The sequence below is a fragment of the Spinacia oleracea genome, chromosome 1 (genome assembly GCF_020520425.1).
Source record: "Spinacia oleracea cultivar Varoflay chromosome 1, BTI_SOV_V1, whole genome shotgun sequence".
NCBI lineage: Eukaryota > Viridiplantae > Streptophyta > Magnoliopsida > Caryophyllales > Amaranthaceae > Spinacia > Spinacia oleracea.
Genome location: NC_079487.1, coordinates 109,737,259 through 109,762,902, shown reverse-complemented (window position 1 = coordinate 109,762,902; position 25,644 = coordinate 109,737,259). Strand labels below are relative to the sequence as shown.

At 36.0% G+C, this 25,644-nt stretch overlaps 2 protein-coding genes across 2 annotated transcripts; both read right to left on the bottom strand.

Moving 5' to 3' along the window:
* Window positions 1-7,761: 7,761 nt before the first annotated feature.
* LOC110781811 (uncharacterized) lies at window positions 7,762-8,391 on the bottom strand. Its single transcript, XM_021985862.1, has one exon. It carries the CDS (start codon window positions 8,389-8,391, stop codon window positions 7,762-7,764), a length of 630 nt encoding a protein of 209 aa, XP_021841554.1.
* Window positions 8,392-18,347: 9,956 nt separating this feature from the next.
* Window positions 18,348-24,986, bottom strand: LOC110781876 (uncharacterized). Its single transcript, XM_021985928.2, has 4 exons — window positions 24,241-24,986; window positions 20,707-21,192; window positions 18,800-19,315; window positions 18,348-18,634 (listed from the first exon to the last, which is right to left on the bottom strand). Exons 1-4 carry the CDS (start codon window positions 24,772-24,774, stop codon window positions 18,551-18,553), a joined length of 1,620 nt encoding a protein of 539 aa, XP_021841620.1. The 5' UTR covers window positions 24,775-24,986; the 3' UTR covers window positions 18,348-18,550.
* Window positions 24,987-25,644: the final 658 nt, after the last annotated feature.

Here is a 25,644-nt window from a genome sequence, read left to right as displayed (position 1 = left end):
TTTTCATCCAAAATGTGTGCCGAATTTGTAATTCAATATATGTGTAAGTGTGTAACATTTTTGTATACCAATTTTATGCATATATAATAAAATTTATAAGTGAATTTGAAATAAAAATAAATAAAAAAAACTCGAACTACATGCAACATTTTGGGACATCTCCTAGACTAATAACTATACAAATTAAAACAATGAGTTTTTTTATGTAACTAGTTTTAAGCCTGTGTTATGCACGGTTATATGTTTTAATCAAATCTAAATTATGGTGTACGATGATATAGAAGTTGTAGGGACAATGAACTAATCAATTTATTCTACCCTTGATGAAATAAGATGTTATGAATTACATTATTAATGAAAAATATAAAGAGACTTTTTTTAATAACTGGAATTAGAATTCAAGGGTAAATCAATTTGAAAAAGAAAAAAAGAGAAAATTAAGAAGTGGACACATGGCAAATAAAACATCTATTCCTAGTATTTTAAAATGAACACCATAGATTATGTGGCATCTCATTATTAGAAACCATGTGGCATCTCTTCTATACCTAGTCTATACCTAGTATTTAAAAAGGAACACCATAGATTATGTGGCATCTCTCCTTTCACCCATCATTTTATTTTGTTTTTTTCCCAATTTTTCTTTATTGTTTCTATGATTTACAACTTCTAATGCCTCTTCCACTCCATTTTCCTTATTCAACATCAAGTTATTAATAGTCTAATATACTCATTAGTCTCTTTCACTCCACCCCTTTAACATCCAGTATTTATTCAACATATAATTTTTATATTTTTTCAACCTTCAAATTACACCTCTATCTAATTCATATATTACCAAAAATCACAAGTACTCACTAATTAAAAACTTCAAAAGACATCTAAACAACTACTATACAACTGCCCATTCTCTTAACGGGCTCAAAAGTTAGTTGTGTTTTAAAATATTAGCATATATATATTTTTTCTAGGGAGTGTGTAAAATATATTGGGCTTTACACAAACAATCACCCCATCATTCCCATAATACTCGCTCCACTTTTCTTATAAATTCGTCTCTTAATACTCACTCTGTTTCTATAAATGATATAATTTTACTAATATTATATCATTTTTTTCAATTAATGGACCCACATATATGCCTACTTTCTAAAAAAAATATTAAAAAATTCAACGTACCCCCACCCCCACCTCCCTCCCCTCACGATTTATTTTGTGGTCCCATACACCCCCATCCGAGAAAGTATAAATCCATCTCAGATATATTTTTACAAAAACATATTACCCCACTAAACGACAAAATAGGCTAAAGACAAACGCTAAAGAACAAAATCAATTTTCTTTGGAAAATGACATTCGTTTTTGAAAAATGGCATCGATTTTTGAAAAATGGCATCCATTTTCCAAAATGGCATATGCTTTTTTGGCATATGTTCTTTGAAAAATGGCACATGTTTTAATGCTTGTTTTATCCCTATTTTGTCGTTTAGTGGGGTGATATATATTGTAAAAACATATCTGATATAGGGCACGCCGCCCTCCATCCACCCCCTATCCCCTCAAAAGGTTGACACATTTCTCACTAACTATATTAAAAAAAATTCAACTATCAACTACCACCCAATTAAATAATAAATCAATTAAATTGTCTTGAACTCAGTGTCGGTCTAATCGGGGCGAGTATTCCGGGATGAAGGGAGTACTCCGTATTGTTTACAAGCCCCAATTAAATACTATACGAAATAGTAATGAGTACTCCCTCTGCTCCTTTTTGTTTGCCCCATTTGTTATTTTGGTCTGTCCCCAAAAATTATTCCATTAAGGACCACGATTTTTACTCTCACATTAACTATATTTGGTATCCATTTTTGTCTCTTCTTAATTCTACCCACCCTATCCTTAATAAAGCATATTTGGAGCATGGGCAAACAAGTAGGAACAGAGGAATTACGTGGGATAGAATAAAGTAAAAGTAATCGAGTAACTTAATGCATGTTTGGATTAGGTGTAATGGATTAAGAGTGTAATAAAGGTCAAACCACCTTTGAGCATGTACATCATGGCTCTTGGAGTGACTCTCCAAGTAGCTCTCGAAGTATAGCTCTTCAACAAGAACTATATCTTGGCCAACATTGTAGCTCTTGAGTGGTTCTTGAGGGGATCTTAAGTGGCTCTTTATGGAGAGCTAATTCAAGGTAGCTCTTGCCCAAGAGCCCTCCAAGAGTTGATTCTTGTTGAAAAGTGGGGAGTAACATTAAAAAGTGAATAATAACTTTGGTTAAAAAGACATTTAATTATGGACCACCAAATGGTAAAAAAGAGATTGGAGATTTGAGGAACCAACCAATGTTGAGTGTTTTTAGGAATGCATTCTTGAGTGTTTCTTGTATAAAGATAGGAGTACAGAGAGAGTGGTCGGAAAACCCTTCAAGAGCTTTTTTAAAGAGACAACCAATGTGCATGCTCTTATGATGAAAATTGGTGGCCGGTCTTGTGAGGAGAAGGGAGGAAGGGGAAATGTATTACCCCTGAGGGCATGCTTGGATTGATGGTAATGTATTAAAGGGGTAATAAAGTCAAACTAAGGTAATTGAATGTGATGATGAGGGGATGAAGTGGTAGCAAAGGGAACAAGCTAGTGTTGGCAAGAAGAAAATAAAAAGGAAAGGGGAACAAATACCCTCATCATGGGGGGAATAGTTACCCACCATCTCACTAGGGTGATTATTACCCTCATTTGGGGGTCATTACTTCCCCCTTCCTCCCTTCTCCTCACAACACCACCACTACCACAACTTCTCATCACAATACCATCTCACCGCTCCCCTTGTAACCACCTCAATTCACCTTCATTGTCCTTTTATTATGGTGGTTTGACTTTATTACCCCCATAATCCATTACACTCAATTCAAGCGTGCCCTGAAAGTAATAGTTACCCTAATGGGATAATGGGATGGTGAGTAACTATTATCCCCGTAATGAGGCCGGGTAACTATTCCCCTTTCCTTTCCTTTTCTTTTCTTCTTACTAACACTAACTTATTCTCTTTGCCATCACTTCGATCATCCCCTCGTCAACATCTTCAATTATCTCAGTATTTTTTTAGTTTGATTTTCATTATCCCTTTATACTTCGTACATTACTTTCCATCCAAACATGCCTATAGAAAATTAGAGGGGGTGTTTGGTTAGGAGAGGTTTGAGGAAAAAAGAGCTTTTTGGGGTGAATTAGAGGTTTGACTTTTAGAAAAAGCTAATTGGGAGTGTTTGGTTAGGAGAGGATTGGAAGAGAGTTTTGGGGTGAAAAAGCTAATTTTTGAAAAAGCTCAATATAGGAGCTTTTTGCAATTAGAGGTTTGAGAAAGTGGATGAAAATGACTATTTTGTCCTACTATTGCTTATTATTACAACCACTATCAACCTTGGTACATATTCACAAATTCTTATTTACAAGGGGTGTACAATAAATATTGTACACCGGAATAAAAGTTAATTCAAAATGCTTAAAAGTTAGGCTTATATATGTAAAAGCTATTTATTTTTTAGTGATAATTTTTTTTATTTTAGTAAAACTTATTTCTTCAAAATCACTAATAATGTATAAAATTAATTATCTTACCCTTTATGTTTATCTCTCAATTTTTTTTACTAATATAAAAGTTAATCAAAACTAGATTAAAGTTACAAAAAAATGGATTAAAATTATCTTGGTGTACAATAAATTTATTGTACACCTTGTGCGCGCAAGACCTTTTGGTACATATTTTTCTCCTAAAAATATTACTCGCACTTTCTTTTTTATTTCACCATATTTACTAGATTCGTTTTTTGTTGTAATAAATTTTATATAAATACTTTGAAGCCATTGAAGTATATTGCAATCATGCTTAAAATTTCATTATTAATATTTATCTATTTGAAAAATATATATTATTAAAAAAATTAATTAAAGAATAATTTTTTTAAAAAAAAAAAATTTATTTTATTTAGTCAAAGTTTATTAGAAAAATATAGAGAGAAAAAATTAACACAATAACATATTTGTCTAATATTAATAAGAAACAAAGCATGTCAACGTCTTTAATGGTTATTTTACATAATAAACAGCTAACAGCTATCAGCTAATTTACCAAACACTTTTACACAAACAGCCAATGTAACCAGCTAGTCAAATCAGCTAATGCAAACAGCTAACCGCTAACAGTTAATCAAACCAGCTGATAGATGGAGGAATACTGCCTTGAAGGCTTGGTATTGATTATTCACAGAATATATAGTATCGGTATACTAGGGTTACAGAGATACCTACTATAATTACAATACTAAGCGTAATATATTTACAAGGCTAATTATGTAACAATATTATTTACATAATATTGTCTAACACACCCCCTCAGTCGGAGCGGGAGGAGGACGGGCGGTTAGACTGGAACGGAAATCCACGAATAATGGTTGAGGGAGACCCTTAGTAAATACGTCAGCGTACTGAAAGGAAGAGGGGACGTGGAGCACACGGACGTGGCCAAGAGCCACTTTCTCACGCACAAAGTGAATGTCCATCTCTACGTGCTTTGTGCGTTGATGTTGCACTGGATTGTGAGACATGTAGATGGCACTTATATTATCGCAGTAGACAACAGTTGCAGATTTCAAGGGGCAATGGAGCTCGAGCAACAGGTTGCGTATCCATGAAGTCTCAGCAACAACATTCGCGACCCCACGATATTCAGCTTCGGCACTAGACCGGGAAAGAGTAGCTTGCCGTTTAGACGACCAGGAAATAAGATTGTCACCAAGAAAGATGCAAAACCCGGAGGTGGAACGTCGGGTATCGGGGCAGCCGCCCCAGTCCGCGTCCGTGTACGAGACAATACCGGAAGATGGCGTAGAGGAGAAGTGCATGCCAAAATCAAGAGTGCCCTTGAGGGCAGTGAGGTGAGAACGGGGTAAGGGTGATATTTTTGGTGTAGAGATGGTGTTGAGAGCATAGTTGGCATATTTGGAATTTGGTTTGTAGATTCCATGCTGAGATCGAGTGCGCATAGGGGAAGATTGTGCAGTAGGTGCATGCGAGATTGTGGATGGGAGTGGTAGGGAGCCACTGTTTGGTCCAGAAGAGAGAATGGAAGAATTAGGATCCATAATAGGGGAATTGGGCCTAGACGCATGGCCCAAAGGGGTGGAAGGTGTGGCGCTGAATTGTATTGGGCTCAAAGGAGGAGCTGCTGAACCGTGTGTAAGGGAATCAGGTTCATGGGTAGCCCGCACGTGACTAGTGGCGGTTTGATCTGACCCATTTGTCACAGGTGGGCTATTCTGCCCATGAGGCCTAAGAGGTGGAGTGTGGGCCTGATTTGGACTATGGGTAGAGTAAATAAGGAAAGGGGGTATAATGGGTTCATTTAGGGAAGATAGAAACTCAAAATCTTTGGCTTTTGGAGTGTAGTGAGAGGAATGTGGAAACTTAGACTCATCAAACACAACGTGCCGAGAGATTATGATTTTCTTGGTTCCGATGTCTAAACACCGGTAACCCCGATGAGAAGTTGGGTACCCAAGGAAGACACACGGGGTAGAGCGTGGACTCATTTTGTGAGGGGAGGTGGCCGATAGATTTGGGTAGCATAGACACCCGAAGGTACGGAGATGATCATAAGAAGGTGATTTATTGAATAACACGTGAACGGGTGTAAGAAAATTTAGAAGGCGAGTGGGGCGAATATTTAAAAGATAGACAGCCATGTTGAGGGATTCAACCCAAAAGGAGGGTGGAAGAGAGGCATGGAACAGAAGAGAACGGGAGATGTTATTAATCGTTCTAATCATACGTTCGGCTTTGCCATTTTGAGAAGAGGTGTTGGGGCAAGAGTGTCTCCAAATCATGCCATTAAGTTTACCAAAAAGAATAAAGCTGTCATTATCGTATTCACGTCCATTGTCGCATTGTAAAGATTTAATGGAGAGACCGAACTGAGTTCGAACATATGAATGAAAATGCACGAATGTGGAGTATACACTTGTTTTCGATTTAAGTGGAAAGACCCATGTGTAATGGGAAAAATCATCAAGGAAAACCAAGTAATAACGAAAACCAGTGTGACTATTAATAGGATAAGTGAAAAGATCAGTATGTATTATATCAAAAGGTGCATATGTTCTATTATGAGAGCTAGAAAAAGGGAGACGACAATGTTTTCCCATTTGACAACCATAACAAATGGTGGAACTATTTTCCTTATTACATTGAATAAACTTGTTTTTCTTAAGAAAACTAATGATGGGAGTGCCCGGGTGTCCCAAACGGTTGTGCCAAATATCTGGTGAAAGAGCAGCAAATGTTGAGGAAGAGGTAGGAGAGGAGGTAGTAGAAGACACTGGATATAGATTTCCCACACTATTGCACCTGGTCAAAATCGCCCCCGTCCGTAGGTCCTTCACAGAAAAACCAAGAGGGTCAAATTCAACAGAGACAGAATTATCAGATGTAAATTGTCGGACAGAAATGAGATTTTTAATGATGTTAGGAGCATATAGAATATTTTTGAGAGATAGGGGAGGTAGGGGTGCAGGAAATGTGGTAGAGCCCGAACCGCTAACTGGTATTTTTGTGCCATCACCAACCATAATATATGAATTTAAATTGCGCCAATTAACAACAGAGGAATTTATACCTGAATTGTTCATGAGGTGAGAAGTAGCACCGGTATCCATATACCAATTATCATCGGGCTGCTGTATATTCATTGCATTAAAGAATTGGGGAAGTTCCGTGGGCTGAAATCCACTCCCATAAGGTTGATAGCCATACCCATTTGTCAAAAAGACCTGCTGACTTTGCTGAGAAGGACGTGGGCCTGGGCCCAATATTCCAGCTTGGGCCTGTTGTGGTCTCCATCCTCCTTGTGGTTGAGTTGGATAAGGGCAAGGTGGATAAGAATAAGGAGCAGCCCAGTAATAAGGAACCATGGGGAATGTTTGCTGCTGATTATTGCCACGGCCATTGCCGCCGTGATTGTCCCTGCCGTGTCCGCCACCCTTGTTGCCTGAATTATTATTCCACTTGTTCTTCCCCTTGTAATTTTTGTTTCCCCGGCCTCCCTTACCCCCATTGTTAGAGTGAGAATGGTGAGTGTTAGGAGGCGTCGAGTCAGCTTGAGCAACGAGAACGGTGGCTGACGATTTTCCGTCACTGCGCATGGAATGGTCGCGACTAGGGATGGCAGTGGGTAATGGACCCGACCCGGATCCGTGGATCCAGATCCGTTTTCAACGGATCTGGATCCTCAATTTTTGGACCCGACGGATCCGGGTAGGATATGGATCCTTGGTTTTAAAAACGGATCTGGATCGGGTCCTAAGTCATTACCCGGATCCGGATCCATTTACCCTTGTTTATAAAAAATATATATAAAAATATAAAAATAAAGACTTAAGAATTGTAGTATTATTGAACTTTTAATATTATTTATGTTGGATTTGTTAAATTTTATTTTAGTGAATGCTTGTATGGACAAATAGCGTTGTTATTGAAGTTTTATCGTTTTAAGGTTAAAATGAAAATTAAGGTCGTTTGATGAAAAAATAAGTTAGGATCCGTTTTGGATCCGTTTTGGACCCAGATCCGTAGGATCCGTTGGATCTGGATCTGGATCCTCAAATTCATTACCCAGCGGATCCGGGTAGGATTTGGATCCTTGCCTAAAAAACGGATCTGGATCTGGATCCTATAGGATCCGGTCCAGATCCTACCCGTTGCCATCCCTAGTCGCGACTCCGGCGATCCAAGTCTAGACTGTCGCAGGCTTCTTCAAACGACGGGAGAGGAACAGATTGTTGAATAATGGTGGCAATGGTCTTATATTCATCAGTGAGGCGGGCAACGAGTTGAAGGACTAGACGTTCTTCTGATACAGGATGGCCTAGGGAAGCAAGTTGGACCGAAATGGTCCTCAAGGCCTGACAATACTCGTCGAGGGTCGAGAAATCCTGTAAACGAGTGTTACCAAATTGGTTTTCCAGGTGCACGACGCGGGTGCCCTTGTTGTTCTGAAAAAGTTTACGCAAGCGATCCCAAACCACCATAGCCGTTGCGTTGTCATCCAGAACTTTGAAGAGAAGGTCAGTAGTAATTGTACCGTATATCCATTGAAGTGCAATTGCATCAAGGCGTTCCCACAAGCTGTCATCGATGTCCATTGGTCGAGGGACCGTAGGATCAATATGGTCAAACACGTGATATGCCTTTGCGGTGTTGCGGAAGAGAGTAACCCAGGGAGTATACTGAACCTGATTGACGTCGAGCGTCAGTTTAACAAGGTTCGTGATGTTGGTGACGCCGAGAGCAGGGTGAAAAACGGGAGAGGATTTTGGTGTTTCGTCATCCTTAGCCATGGCGTCTGTAGAAGAGATGTATGGGAGAGATTAGGAGAGAGAAGATTAGGGTTGCGGTGGTTTAGGGTTTTAGGCTGATACCATGATAGATGGAGGAATACTGCCTTGAAGGCTTGGTATTGATTATTCACAGAATATATAGTATCGGTATACTAGGGTTACAGAGATACCTACTATAATTACAATACTAAGCGTAATATATTTACAAGGCTAATTATGTAACAATATTATTTACATAATATTGTCTAACACCAGCTATCAGCTAACAGCTAACAACTCCTAATCAAACAGGACCAGAATAAATGATTTAGCTTGATGACATAGCTGAAAAAAACATGCAACTTTGAAGAATAATTCGTTGGTAAGTGAGATTCAGTGTTGATCAAACAAGCTGTAAAGTCAACTCCCAACAGTACGTTCCATTGTCATTTTGTTATTTTTTCTCATATTTTTCTCCCCTGCCAACTTCTAATTTACACCTTTGTAGTTTAAAAATACGTGACCCTATTTATGCGGATCTTCGTATCTCTTTACAATAGGTATGTCTGTCTTTTCCTCTATACTTCTAATTTTTTTGAATACTTAATTATAAGTTCTAATAACACATGCATTATCAACTACACGTATATCTCTATTATATAAAGGAACAGCTGAGGGCATTTCGGTAATAACACTTTTCGTGTCCCCATGAAAAGACTAAAACACCCTTTTATCTTTCACTCTCAAGCCCTTCGTCGTTCACTCGCTACTCCCTCCACCGCTACATTTGGGTTTCCCTTTCAAATCCCAAACCCTAACGTTAACAATTTCGTCCACTCAAATTCCCACCAATACATCTCATTCTCCGCCACAACCGCAACCGCAAATCAACCGCCGTCCTCGAGGTTTCGCTGCTACTGCCAGAAGAGGCGATGGAAAAGGGAGGAGAGAAAAGGAAAAAGAAAAGGAGCAAACGAAGCAACTCTATCACCCCAGTAACTTCAAAGTTCTCGAAAAAAAGAAAAACCTCCACACTAAAAGATTCGGTAAATTCGGATTAAATCTTATGTTCTTATTCGTTTGATCTTTGTGTTATTGAGGTTTTCTAATCATCAATTGGTGGAGATGGAGAAGGAGGCGGCATCTATCGACCCTTTTCAAGTTGAATCTCTTCAAAAACGAAACCCTCATCATCATCTAACCAGTTGAGTTTCCCAATTTCTTATTTTCGATTAATTAGGGTTTTAATTAGGGTTTCAATTTTGCTTTACTTATGTCAATTTCGTGTTATGTAGTTGGAATTTTTTTATTGGGTGAAGTTTTTACATAGGCAATGACTTCTTCATCAGGTATGAAACTATGAATATCCTCTTACCGTTTTTTTTAATTGCTAATTTGATTGAAAAATACAATCTTTTGTCACTCAAATGAAAAAAAAAATTATATTCTTATTTCTAATTCTTCATGTATTCGGTCAATTTGATTCATTTTCTCATATGGGTATCTCTTAAAAAAAACCCAATTACTTTGAGTTTATGATTTTTTAGCTGATCAATATGAAATTAGGATATATAGCAATTTGTAAAATGAATGGGATTTTGTGTATTGCAGACTTAAATTCCCAATTGCGGTGGAGTTAGAGGGTCAGATCCAGTACTCTAAGAATTACGTTGATGATACTTACGAGTACAAGGTATGAATTTTGAATTTAATTCAGTACTCTCTCTTTTTTCTTTATGTAATAGAGATTTTGGAATTTCTCTCCGAGGGTCTTATTCTCCTTCAATTCTAATATCAGATTATCCTTGGACCTCACACTTAGGATCCCTCCTAGCTAATGTTAGGGTCTAGGCTAGAGTTCTGATTTCTGAATGTTAAGAGCTCTTACTCTGTTACAATTTGGTCTATTGAATCCTTATGTTTGTGAACTAGCAGTTGGATGAAGCTTTCCGTCATGCTTCTGGAGCTTTTATCTTTTGAAAAAGTTTACACGTTTTTTGCAGCTTTGTTTGATGGTTAATTATGCTGAACACAGGTTGTTGTAGTGCTACTAAGCTACTGGTTTTTGTTTAGGCATGTTGGGTAATCATGGCTTTTGATTTTTGCTCAATTAGTTAATTATGAGATGGAACTCCAAATTTGGATGTATTTCCTTAAATGAACGGTCAATGTAATCTAATAGTTTATATTGCGAATACACAATAGTTAGAAAATGTGTAAACTAATGAGAAAAATAGATTAGTTGTCAGACTCACACTCATTTTCTGTGATATCACCAGATTTTTCTAGCTTTAACAGATGGCTAACCTAGCTTTAAAATTATTGTTCTCATTAGTTCTCGAGAACAATTTGTGATATCACCACAGTCTAATGAGATGACGAAAAGTAATCTGTTATATGTATTTCCTTAAATGGTTTTTGATTTATGCATTTAAACTAAATGTGAGTCTCACCTATGTAGTTGTTGCTGGTAGAATTTTGGTTCAATATGTTATCTAATTTAGTGTATATAGAGTTTGTTGGGTGATTCAGCGTGGCCTAGATGATCCTAGGGCCGCGGCACGTGGAGTTGGAGGCATACAAGCATTGTTATTATTTCTGTCTTTGTTTCTATTTGAAATTTGATAATGCCACTTTCATAGGTACTTTACCAAGCATAAACGTCTAACATGACTATTGTAGTATATTGCACTTATTTATATTGGCTAGGTGATGGACATTGGACAGATTGTCTCTTGCAAAAATTGGGGGTTAGAGAAATAGGCGAAAGAGGAGTAGTAGTCCTTTTCTTAAACTGGATATTGGCTTTGTGGTTTAGAGCTACCAAGTAGGGGAGAAGTTGAGATGAAGGTAATGAATGGAATGGTCCAACAGTCTATATCTTTTACTTTTTGATAAAACAGATGACATGAAAGGTGGCAGTCTGGGAAGTTCCTTCCTCTACTTTGGGGTTAAGGTTGTTATGGACATTAGTTCCATGTTTTTCAAGCAAACAACTTAGTTATTTCTATTACATAAGCTATTGCACTCTTCCAAAAACATTCAAGGAAGAGGATAAAACTTAGCTTCATATGCTTTTATAAGATAGAGATAAAACTTATAAATTTCATTAGTAGGACAAATAGCTATGCATATGCTTTTATAAGATAGAAATTGTAATGTTGCTGGTGTTGAAGGAATAGGTCTAGCACACAATTATAAACCAGCACACAATATAACCCAGCACGCGATGCTTTATATTTTTAAGAAGTAACAAGCTGTGTTATTTTTTTTAAATGATCTGCATGTATTATGTGCGTTGACATTTGATTCTAGGAAACTGCATTTATTCCCATCATGTTATAGTTTTAGTGTGGATTTATTCCCGTCATGTTATAGTTTAGTGTGGATTAGTGAATTATACGAAAGACCTGACACCTATGCATTTTGTTCTTTTCAGGTTGACCGCGTGTTGCTTTAAAGATGATTGTGGTTGGGTTTGATTTTGGCAAAGAGGAATTGATGTTGTTCTTAATGATCAATCAAAGCGGGAAACGCCATCAATTGTTTGCTTTGGTGACAAGCAGCGGTTTATTGGGACAGCTGGAGCTACATCAGCAATGATGAGCCCCCAAAACCACTATTTCCCAGATTAAAAGATTAATAAGTCGGCATTTTTCTGATCATGAGCTGCAAAGGAGTCTCAAATCCATGCCATTCAAGGTAATTGAGGTCCTGATGGAATTTCCTTGATCAAGGTGCCTGGGAGAAACCAAATAGCAGAAAAAATTTGAATGCAACAGTTGTTGATTGCTGCATTGGAATCCCAACTTCACTGATCTGCAAAAGAGCTATCATAGATGCAACTACAATTGCTGGATTGCATCCTTTGAGATTGATTCATTAAACCACGGATAATGCATTGGCTTAGGGAATCTACAAGACATATCTTCCTGAAAATGACCCAATTAACATTGTGTTTGTGGATATTGGACATTCAAGCCTACAAGTCTGCATTGCTGCTTTCAAAAAAGCCCAACTCTTTCAAGGAAGAGGATAAAATTGATTATTATGTTTTTTTTGGAAAGTTCAGTTTAATTTGTGATATGTACTGTTCATTTCAATTCAATTAACTATACTTGAATTAGTTTAGTTTAGATTATTTCGTTCCAAACTTCCAACATAATAGGGTCTTAGCCTATTATAGAGATTAGTCATGACTCAGAAGCCATATGTGCGTACATAATACGTTTTTAAATAAGAAATAAATTTCTTCGAATACTTTCAATGATGTCTAATTTTTTTTAGATGAATTTTGTGAATAGTTTTTTTCTTGCGTATTGTTTGTGATGATTAGTTGTAATAATACGATTTTAATTTTTACATGTATACTCCCGCACGCATCGCGTGCATATAAGACTAGTACTATATACTCGTACAGATGAGGCATGCTTAACAACTATTACCTCCGCTTTATAATGATTTTTACAGTTACTATTTACATAAATATTAAGACAAAAAAGGAAGTGCAATAAAAAGATGGATAAATATAATAAAATATAGATAAAATAAGACAAATATGTAAAAACATAGAAAATGAATAAATTGAGAGAAATTGTAAATGTTGTGGGTTAAGAAAGGTAACTAAATTTTCATGTTAAAAAAGGATGATTTTACAATGACTACATTAAATATGTAGCCGCTATTGTTTTTTGATCAGAACCGTTGAATTTCTAATATTAAATCAGGACCATTAATTAGATTGACTTCATATTAAAAAAAATTACTTTGTATTTAAATATTTTAAGGAATAAAAATAAAAATCAGTTCCTTCGTTCTTTTTTTGTTTGTGTAAATAAGGGTTATGGTAAACAATCGAGTTCTTCTCCATCTTTTCCTTGCTTCGATTCTTATTTATGTGATTCAAAATCCTAATTATTTTTTAATTTTGGATCAAAACATTATTCTGATTTCACGAATAGCGTAAAAGAAATTGACGATTTCAAAAACAGGGTAGAATGAGGAAGAGAAAAGAAAATAGTGGTAGAAAAATTAAAGAAGGTGCAGATTATTAATGGAGTTATGGAGATATTTGGAAATGCATCAATGGAGATGCAATATTCTGGAGGTTAAAGCAGTTTCTTCAGCGTATAAATGCAGTTATTCACTTGTTTTTTAATTTTTTTTTTTTTTTTTTTAAAAATTTTGTGTGATTTCAAAAAAAGACAAATTATCTTTTTGAAAAATCTTAAGTCAAACAATTGGATGGACAAGATTAATCTCCAAAAACTTAAGGGTTAGGATTGAAAATAATTACAATGGCTATCCTTTTACCGTAGCCATTGAAAAACCTTCCGTTAAAAAATAGTATAAATTGCAATGTAAAGAACATTATAAAACGGATTAAAACAAAAAGTGTAAATTAAGATCATTTTTGAAACGGACGAAGGGCTTCGTTGGAAGCCAAGACATTAATGTTTTGCAAAATATACGAATTATGCAGTAAAATATTACGGAGTAATAAAATGTACTACCTCCGTTTCAGAAAGTTCTTTACGCTTTGGAAAATGTGTCCAAAGTATGAAAACTTTGACCGTAAATTCCCACTATTATATACATCAAAATGTTACATGTAAGATCTTGTTAGATTGGTCTCGTTATTCATTTTGAGAATATTAAATTTTTATAAACTTTTTCCATACAAAATTGGATATATTAACGGTCAAACATTGCACCGGAGTCCGTGCAAATAGTAAGTGTAAAGATCTTTTTGAAACGGAGGAAGTACTACCTATTTACTACCTCCGTTTCAAAATGATCTTTACGGTTACTCTTTGCACAAATATTTTAAAAAAAAATTAGGAAAAATGTGTAAGAAGTAGAGTAAATATAATAAAACAAGGATAAAGCAATTAAGATAGATGTGTAAAAGGGTGGATGGGTGTAAGGAAAAAATGTTTAAAATAAGAGAAAGTGAGTGAAACGTTGTAAATGTTGTGGGGTAAGATAGTAATTTTCCATGTTCAAAAAGCAAAGTGTAAATAATATTATTAAATGGAAACCCAATGTTTAAATCATATTACTAAACGGACTAAAACACCCTGTGTAAAGATCATTTTGAAACGGAGGTACAGAGTAGTATGCAATTTAGAACTGATATAAATAAAACAGTGGAAATTGAGGGTGGGGTAATTAATTATGCATAATGCATGCCAATGCGGTGTCATCATAATCTACTCTATTTTTTGGTGTAGAGAAAGTCACAAAAAACAAGATCGACAAATGAGAGATTCGATCCCACTGGGTACCACCTCTTCCATGAAAACTTTTCCAACTAAACTAAATCCCCACTTATATATTCTAAATAACTAAATAACAACTTGTTCGTCTAGAGAGCAAGCCGTCATTATTTTTCCTATTTATTGATATTTCATCTCTTTACGGAGTAACTTTTCCTACGTATTAGGTTTGTGAATTCATGTTTAATTTGTGTGTATATCATCGATTGATTAATTAATATTTAAATGTATACACTGTATTGGATTATGTGTGTTCATCTTACTCCGCTATGTTAATTAGGCCCTGTTCTTTAGAGCTGAACTGAACTGAACTGAACTGAATTGAACTGAATTGAACTGAACCGAATGCTCCTGAACTGAACTGAACTGAACTGAACTAAATGCTCCTGAGCTGAACTGAACTGAACTGCTAAATAAGTCTTGAAACTGAAATTAAGCCAAAAAGAACAGGCCTTAGTGTTGGATATCAAATGACGTACGGAGTACCATTCTCAAATACATGAAATTAGCCGATTAGGTATCAACGTTTCACATTAATTTGTGGCCGTTAGACCATACGGATCGGTGTACTCCCTCCGTCCCGGAATACACACACCGGTTTGACTTTTTGCACTATTCACATAATTCACTTTGACCCTATTTTATTTCTAGTATATGAGAACAAAAGTTAGCATATACGAAGTAATATATTGTTGGCTTCATCTTAACATATATTTTCAAAATATTAATACTTCATAAGTTTTTATAATATGTAGTTAAAGATATTGGTGGTTAAAGTTGTGCACAGGGGCGGACCCAGGAATTTATAAATGGGGTCCAAACTTTTTTTTTATTTGCTTTATAATTTATAATATTTTCTCATTTTAGGGGGTTAAAGTTGAGAGATAAGTAGACGAAATATTAAAAACGTTATAATAAAATACGTGGAGGATTTATGATCTTTAATTTTGGTTTTTCATAACAATAAAACTCAACACTTAGTTCAAATTACAACAATAATTTGGCGCAATTTCAATTTTAAAATGAAAAAAACGAGTTTATCATAATTTGAAAGAGATTTACTTTATTATAATAATTGTCACTGAACAAATGGCACACGAAAACACTAATAAGAAAAAGGAACATCATTCTTAACGCTTATGGGGCATTATGCTATTATATACGAAGGAATTGATTAAGTCTCCAAGTCTAAGAAAAATGCAACTATAATTCTATAAAAGTGGAGTATAAAAATACATTATTAGAAGTATATGTTAAGGAAATTGCAAAACTTTTTTGAAGAAAAAATAACAATACTTTTTTTTTTTGTAAAAGCAAAATCATGAACCATTATAGGTAAAAAAAAATTTAAAAAGGAATGACGGAAAAACAACTTGTAAAAGGAAAAGGAGAAAAAGTAAACATGAGGAATTTAGATGATCAACTAAGGACAAGTAAAAGACAAAAAAGAAGGGGATTAAAAATCATATTTAGCCTCCCGTTACTTGGATTCGAACCCAGGTTATAACTTAAATATTTCAAGTGCAATTAATTACCCAACATCAATTTTATAGGCTTTTTCCAAAAATAATAGGGGTCCCTTTGGACCCCTTGGGAACTAAATAGATCCGCCCCTGGTTGTGCATTGGCAAGCGTGTCGACTCGAACCGGTGCGAGTATTCTGGAACAGAGGGTGTACTACATAAATGATTGTAATTTTATTCTATAGATGGTCCACCAAATAAATAAATAACCAAAAATAGGGTCCAAATTTGTAGAGTTTACCACAGTATCAGAGCATGCATATGCAAGAATGATGTGATAGCAGATGGGAATAATATCATACCCAAAATATTAATTAACGATATTTAATAATAATTGCATGCATCGTAGTCTTTTGTTTGTCTGAAATTAAAGTATTCTTGTTCTTCTTTGCGTGTTTGACGCATTTAGTTGAGTGTTACCTTCTTAACTTGATAAGTTGCTCTTAATTTAATTTTCAAGCTCAATACCACGACAAAACATACTTATAATAAGACTAACTAACTTATTCTTGATTTGCCAATCAATATATTATGTCGATTTCAATTTGAGAAAAGATAAACCTGGAGAAACGAAACGTACATATGTATAGGAATACGAAGGGTGAATCATGGAGGAAAAGAAACGAGTATGAAATTGAAATGAATAATATATACTCCCCCGTCCCGGAATACTTGACCTGTTTTCCTTATCGGGCCGTCCCTTAATACTTGGCCTGTTTTTAAAAATGGAAATATTCTAACAATATTATACTTCCTCCATCCTTTTTTAAATGACACAATTGTACTTTTGGCACTATTCATATAATATACTTTGACCATCAATTGTGATTTATACTTAACAAAAAATATAGTCATGTGGGGTCTTGTTATAATCGTCTCATCCTATAGTTTTATAATATCAAACTTTTATAATTTTTAACCATTAATAATAAAAGGTATTAATGGTTGAAATATTGCATTGGCAAACGTGACAAAAAAATTGTGTCATTTAATAAAGAATTGAGGAAGTATTATTTCTCACTCCACCCCTATTAACCCACCTACCCCCTACTCCATACAAAAAATAATTAAAAATTCAACCTCTACTCTCCCCCAACCCCACCTCTTAACCCACCTCCCACTAATTACATTAAAATAATACCCACTATCAACTACTACCTATTAAATTAAATAAGTCAATTCAAGTTCCTTAAACTCTGTGCCGGTCAAACCGGGTCGAGTATTCCGGGACGGAGGGAGTACTCAATTAAAACAAAATCGGATTATTTTCGTTGTCACCAATAGTTTTCAATTTTTGGTGTTTAGGTTGTATCATAAGACTTGGATTGTTTCATGAACAAAAATAATCATAATTGTGTTAATTTGAAAACTGGCAACAAAAAAACCGAAAACTATTTTATGTTATTTTCATATTTGGTTTTTGGTTTTTGATTTTTAGTTTTTTTAAAAACAGAAAACTGAAAACAAAATACGATACCAAACAGGCCATTGGGTGTCTAATATGAGTAATTATTTTGATAACTCATACGGAAAATATTGGAACCCTTTCTAGCAGAACCTTCAGTTAAAACAACACGCTGTCTCTAATAATCAGCTATTTCCTGGAATAAGGATTTTTAACATTTCTCTTTACCTGGTAAATGCAAACCCATGTTGCCTGGTCCAATTCCAGTTTCCAGTTTAAAGGAAATTTCATTCCTGAGCTGTACATGAACACAAAAATCAAATACTACAACCTGGGATGTCAAACCAGCAGTCAACAGCTTTCCACACCTATTGGTATGTTTTTAAGTTTTTTACACCCAAAACAGCAATAATAAATCAATAATCATCAAAGGTCCAAAATCCAAATCTCTTGAAAACATCTAACTTTGCATAATTATCTGCCAAAAATCACCTATATTGAGTATTTCTTACTCAAAATACCAATAATAATTTGAGATTCTCAGTCCAAAAACCAAAAGTTAAACTAATGGAGGTAAAGGGTAAATGACAAATTTTGGCTAAACCTATTGGAACAGAATATCCTTCAGAATGATCTGCCATGGCTGCCAACAGTAAGTTGGAAGTCAATTCTAGACAAATAGGACTGAATTTTAGTAGGAAAACCTAACTAGGTAGCTGCAACAGGAAGACAAGAACCCTGAATGCATAGGGATCCCTAAGAAATTCAAGATTCCATAGCAACATTCTTTTATTCATGAATTAGTTTTATAACAAAATGCAACAATTTTTCTCATTTCCCTGCTTGGAGAAAGCACTCGACTGCATTCTCGGTCTAAAGACAAGTTTTCAGTGTCAAAATCACGGTGCAAAAAGAAGTTAGGGAAGTTTGTACAATATTGAAATGCCAAAAGAATCTCAACTTCTTTCCGATGTTCAAAATGGAGAAGAAAAGCTGAACTGCACACCAGTTTTTCCATGATCATGCTCAAACTGCCTCACAATATGACAATAATTAACCTGTTCAATGAGAAAGAAAGCAAGTTTAAGATCATTTAAGCTATAAGAAATGTGGAAAAACTGAAGATGAAGGTATTAGAACTACTGCATTCTGCCATAAAAAGGATTGAGCTTTTATTTATATCTATTTCTCACATTGGTAATCATTTGGAGAAACATACTAACCTCCATACGGAATAGTTTTGTGGGAATAATGACCCCACATCCAACAGTAGTTCGAAATGACTGCATGAAACTCTTGGGCGAAAATTTGCGCCACTCATTCTCTGTTAATTTGACAAGGTTACCAGTTGAAGCAAAGACATGAGCATGGATCCCAGCTTCCTTGAGAATTCTCAGTGGAAGATCGAATGAAAGGTCTGCAAATGCAGAGACAGCAAGATCTCCACCAAGAGCATCCCTCTCAGAAGCAGCAACTTCGGAATCACCATCAGGTTTATCTCTAGTTTGCCTCCGTGGTTCAGTAGGTCCAAGCCCTCGGCACTTAAATCCCAACACTGAACTTGGCCCTCCCAATGAACAAACTGGTGAAGTATTGCCACCCAGAAAGAATCTATCAGGCAGAGATGATGGTCTATCCAAGAATCCCCTTCCCCATGGAAAAATAAGACCAACAGAGACCCCAAGATTAAGTGCAGCGTGATAAAATCCCAATGGCAGTGCGTAACGGAAATCACACTCCTGTTGAGGATATTATAAGCAAAATAGCTGACTTAGAATTGTCTTGAACAGCAGATCTGATAAAATCAACTTAAAATGGCTCCAGCTCATAATTCACAGATCGACCAAATCTATCAAAGCAGCTGGGTTGTAGAGTGGACAAGAAACAAAGTTGACAAATCATGAAAGATATGGTAAATAGTAACCTAATGCACTATAATTGTCTATACTCTTATCATAGGAACAATTTACTCTAAATAGTCCACTCGATATTACGAGTATTCAAGTTAGTAAAATTGGCATAGACATCAACTACCCAAATGTCACTGACAAAAGCAAACAAATGATAGGTTCCACTATCGGAGTCAGATACCCAGGTATACAACTAAATCAAAGACCTTAGAAGATAAACAAATCCCTCATACCGAAAGAAATCTCGAGCCTTTCTATGAATTAAAGGACTAGGTCCATGAAGCCTATTACCTTATATGCTAAAGTTTTCCCCAGAGCAACTCAATATTGAGTTTCAAGAACAAAATGAGTGCATGAGGCCATTAACTCATTAAGAGATACCATGGGTGTCTACAAACCAAGTCCTTGAATAACCAACATAGTGTTACAGAGGAATTTCATAGAATTGCTAAAAGTTCATTCCCAAGGATAACAAAAAAAAATTGTTACTTAAGCCTCTCATCCATTCACCAAGTAAAATATTGACAGGTGCAGGGATATGAAGTTCTGTAGGCTATCAAAAGTCCAGAAATACACTTCGGGCTGGTAAAGGAAAAATCTAACCTATCAAGTACATCAAAAGTTTCTATAGGCCATCAAAAGTCCAGAAATAGACTTCACATTGGTATATGCAAAGGAAAAGATTAAAAAAAAAATCACCAACCCATCAGGCAACGAATGAGAAGAAAGAACTGGTTGATGCAACCCAATGAATCAATATTACCCTCACAATAGAGATTGTCAAAGTTTAGGATTCATAAGAAACGAGTTTGCGTTACCCTTTTTTATTAACAAGGAGGATGTACTCCTTATATTATATTTAAAGATTGATGACAAAGCATCCTTGTCCACTTGAAGTGCAGACACAAGTCTAATACCGATTAGGGACAGCACCTGATCGATAATACATAAAAAAGAGCAAGGGCATGGGAATGGGAATGGGAATGGGAATGGGAATGGCAGGACAAAATCAAAGCCTTAAAGTAATATTTGTACGACTTTATATCACTAACTAGGATTGATCCAGTCAAAGCAGCTCCAAATGTGGAACCAGAATTAATTATAGGGGAGCAGGAAACAAGATGCTTAAATGTACATAAAGATTTATAATATTATAACTTGAATCAACTCGAACTCATACAAACAACAATCCCAGGAATCTGTACAAGAATAACACATACCTGCCGCAGGAAGCGTGCACTCCGACTATCCGGATTAAGGCCGGCTAATAAAGTAGTCAAACTAAAAGCATATCCCCGAGTAGGCCTCAAAGATGAGTTCCTCTTATCAATTTTAAATGTGTATTTCAGTGAGGACAATAAACTATGCCCCAGCTGTCTCCTTACTGATTCACCAGCCGTTTGTGATGGATCTGTCAAGGTACGCCATGTCAAATTGTATACCAATTCGTGATTCCTAGTAGATAGTAAACCAAGACCAAAGCCTAATGCTTGTTCTTTGTATGAGGAGAACTTTAGCCAGTCTTGAGAGAGTAGAGATGCTCGAGCAAACACAGGAGAAGGCAAATGTCTGAATCTGGGAAGTGCAACCCCAGCACTAACCTCTGTTGTCTGATCCCATCCATAAGATACAGATCCGTCCCAAACATCAGCATAACCCAACAGATTCTTCAGCTTCAAACCTCCTTCGAGGGACCATGATCTAGCCTATAAAAACGATTTTCAGATTTAGCAACATCACACAAGTATATCAACAGCAGAAGTCAATGATGGAAGAAAAATAATACCTCTATGTAAACAAATGGAATAAGTGTGTCAAAGGCATAAAAAATGTTAACTGCTGTGATCCTATTCATATCACATACCATCAAATTTAAATGCCTCTCCGTTTGTTTGAACCTATAAGCAAAATGGTAAGCAAAACGCATACAGTACACCCACCATAATCAAGGAATAATAATCACACATACCATTATCGGGTATCCGAAAAATATTGTAACCTTCTTCAGATTATTTTTCAAAATTCTGTCAAATTCTGATGGCATGCCAGAACTCAATTTTCAAATAAGTTGATGGTTGATTCTACCCTTGCAGTTTTGTAGCAAGTAACAATAAGTTTCAGCTATAAAGGGGACAGCTGAAATTTACGATTTAGCACTACAGGGTATGGACTATACTTTACATAGGAAGCAGGAGTTCACCTCAAACCAAACTCCTCTCCTCTATATCTGAGCCTTAGCCTCCATCTTAAAAAATTTAAGCTTTATTTTATTTTCATACTTGCAAATTCCTTTAATTAGATCTGTAATAAGTTCAAATTCTACTTTTAGTGAAGACATTTTCCCTTTTAAATGAACTTTGTCTCCCCACTTATGGGAGTTTTTTGTAATGCAGAGTTGAACATTTGAAATACCAAGATGAAATCAAGTTTTTACGGAGTATTTTCTATACCAAATATAAGGCTACAACTATCCATAAATCCATATAATACATCTTAATATGGAGAATGAGAGTACTATAAATCCATATAATATATCTTAATATAAGGCTACAAGGCCTACAACTACCCCATAAATCCATATAATACATCTTAATATGGAAAGCACTACCCCTTAAAAATAAAAGTTAACAGAGAGTTGTTACAAAGCTGATAATTTCAGCAGTTACAATTTACTTCTGCACTGATTCTAATGCCCTTGACCAAATGACTCTATAGGATTAGAAAATAGCTTCTAGGTCCATAGCATGTGCAAACCACAAATCAGTAACAATTTTTTTTTTAACCTGTTTATCCTGCTAATGATAACAGCTAATATTTTTCCCTATAAGCTGAAACTTGCTCACATCCTTGAAAGATCTCTCTGACTCTCTCAATCGAACAGGTCCCCGTCATCCTGCATCACCTTTGCCAGCCTTCAATCTAGCACTCTAGCAGACTTGCCGGTGACATCATATTGTATGACCAACTTCTCATCTTTGTCATAAATTAGTGTGGGCTGTCCTCTTTTACGGAAGATATGCAATTATATAACTAGGTAGTAGGTACACCTTGTTTCAACCTAAAATTCTAGTTGTCTTGTCAATTTTTTCCCTATATTAGTAAAGAGAACCGGACTATTTGCCAGTTTCTAGTTGGACCATTCCCGAGTCGACCTGCCCAGTTTCCAAATCATTGAGCAGATCCCACACGTCCCCATATTCTGTAAAGATACTGGTCTTTATGGATGAATAATGCATCCATATGCTTAATTCTGGTATCTGACTTGAGACAACACACAAGATTTGTTTTTGTGCAGGTCTACTGAAATATACTTTTTCAGCCTTGAGGTCTTAACCAAAAACAGTTTTAGAAGTCCTATGAAGAATACAATGGTCAGGTCTTGAAATCCTTTCATATAATTATCTAATCTTTTAGTACAGTACAAGAAACTGCCCCTTTATTTGCCAGAGAGGTTGCTTATATCTTGACCTCTATAAGCAAAATTGCAGTGGGAATCTCAAGCTCTCTTCTATCAAATTATTACAGGAGATACAACTTCAGTCCTGATGTCATCTTCAGATATAGAAGATGATGTATAGGGTATTACGGTATACAGAGAGACGGTAAGGAACCTAAAACTGTTGACATACATTAAAAAATGCTACACCGAAGGACCTATTACGGCTTTTTTTCTACCGTATAGGTAAGAGTTTCTGTAATTATATATACACAAAATTTCTCTTACGGAAACCCAAAAAATATTCAACATCAAATCTCAAAACCCAACTCACTGCAACTACATTTCCACAAAGCATTCAACAGCTGTTCAGTATCAGGAGAATTCAATCATATACCGTCCAAGTGATTAATAACTCTAAGCCAAATAGACGTATTAAAAATTTAAAACTGCAAAATTCTCCTGGTTTATGGTACGAAACACATTAAATCATCCAATAGTCATTCTCCGAGGTTTTGATTACAACACTACTCATGACAACTAATTTATGCATACTCCCACTACCTCCTGCCAAATACTTAAAAGATATAAAACAAGTCCCAGTTTGACGATGATTTTTTTTCCTGAACTTCTAGAGTTTTGACTCAACGGTTGAAACCCCTGTTTGCTAAAGTAAAATTTCTACGAAGGTTTCAATGGCGGAATTAGTGTTTTAGAAAAGCTACCCATTGTAATTTGGGAGGTTTACTAATCCAGTAGCTAGTTCTACCGAACACAACTTTTAAGCAACTAATTTGATAACCTATAAAAGCAAACTATATCGCGGCACCTGAAAACTATTTTTTCTAAGCAAAGCTGAAGTCCATAGCCCCTTATTTATACTATATAGAAATTAAGCATTCCAGTGATATTGCACCTCAACAGCATCACAAGTCTCCATAGCGTTTACGAGTTTATCAGTCAAAATCAATCAAACCCACATTCAAAGTCCTAATGTTATAAACTTACAATCAATGATCCTAAGCCTTGTAATTTATATAATTATATAAATGTACTCTTCTGACAGGTTTTGTATGAAAGGATCAACATTCCAAGCCGATACCTGCGTTCAACCACAATTCGACACTCATACCCTATCGTTGCCCCAAATTCGGTTAGCTTCTCATAATTTACAACATTTTCATAGAAGCAGTACAATTTCAATAACACAATCAAACAACTTCCAAAAGTCAAATCAGCAATTTTTTGAAGCACTATGCAATTGACAGAAATAACAAATTCAAAGAACAAAATCAAAATGTGATCAAAAGAAGTTTACCCCAGGCTTAGTGAACAAACCAATTTCACCAGTGAGAGGGTTCTTCGTCTCCGTAACCTCGATAACAAGATTCGCAGTACCCGGCAACTCTTTCGGGCCGGAATCAATGGTAAAGTTAACCGAATCGAAAATATCAAGCTGCCGAAGCTTTGCATTAGCGATTGCGGTAGCTTGAACGATCTCCTGAAGCGTAGAAGCTCGTTTTAGGTCATTCAAAATCTCTGCTTCAATTACAGAATCCTTAGTTTTGATATTCCCCTTGATAATCACATCGTGAACTCTTAGCGCAATCGGTTCGGAACTCAATCGATTCGCGAACTTCGTCATTTTTTCCTTAGTTATACCGATGTTAGATGCTTCCGTCGCTGGAGATTCGAATTCCTCTTCCTCCTCGTCAGCTTCATCTACGTCTTCTTCTTCATCGTTGTCGTTTTCTTCTGCTTCTGGCTCGTCTCCGGCGTCGCCATTGGTGGAGATAGGGTTGCTCTCGGTGGTTGGTGGTGGGTGGCTGGGTTCTTTGGTTATGACTGCCATTGTTAAAGAGAGAGAAAAAGAGAGGATGGAATTGGGGAAGGCGGTGGTGGCTGTGGTGGCTGTGGTGGCGTGAAGCGGAAGACTGGAAGTGACAGCGAGAATTTACGGCCTCTTCTACACTTGCTTACAAGTTCAACGCATTTCGCCCAATATTGTGCTTTTTTTTGTTCTCCTTTTTCTTAGAGAAGATTTTCCAGGACGTTTGGTTCCCCAACTGGTATGGAATTGGAATTAGGGATGAAAATATTCAGTGGATGATCCACGAACCCGGTCATTGGGTATAATTAAACGGATGAAAATCTGAATTAAATGGATAAAAAGCGGGTGATGGGTGAAGCGGGTGATGGATGCGGGTGATGTTTTTTTATCCATCACCCGATCCATCATCCGTTTACCACCCAAACCATCACTCGTTTATTTTAAATATATTATTTATATTTATCTTTAGACATAAAATGTGTTGATAAATCCATTACTCATTAAAGTTAGTACTTGTTTTTTTTAGTTATAAGTTATGCGTAATAATAAATAATTATATGTTTCGGAGATGAATGAAGGTATATAATTTTTTTTCTTTTGGTTAATAATTATGCATATTATTAGGTGGTGATTTTTTAGTGGTTTATGATTTTCACCCGAATATCACCCGATCCACCCGGTTCACTCGCGGGTGATGGATGGACGGAATGCGGGTGATGAGTAAAGCGGGTGACGGATGGACCGGGTGGAGCGGATGGATGCGGGTGATGCTCCACCCGATCCAAATCCCACCCATTTCCATCCCTAATTGGAATAAGGAATGAAATCAAGGTGTCATAGGGTTGGAACTTGAATCCACATACCATGTACTTTGTATTTGATTCAGTTCTG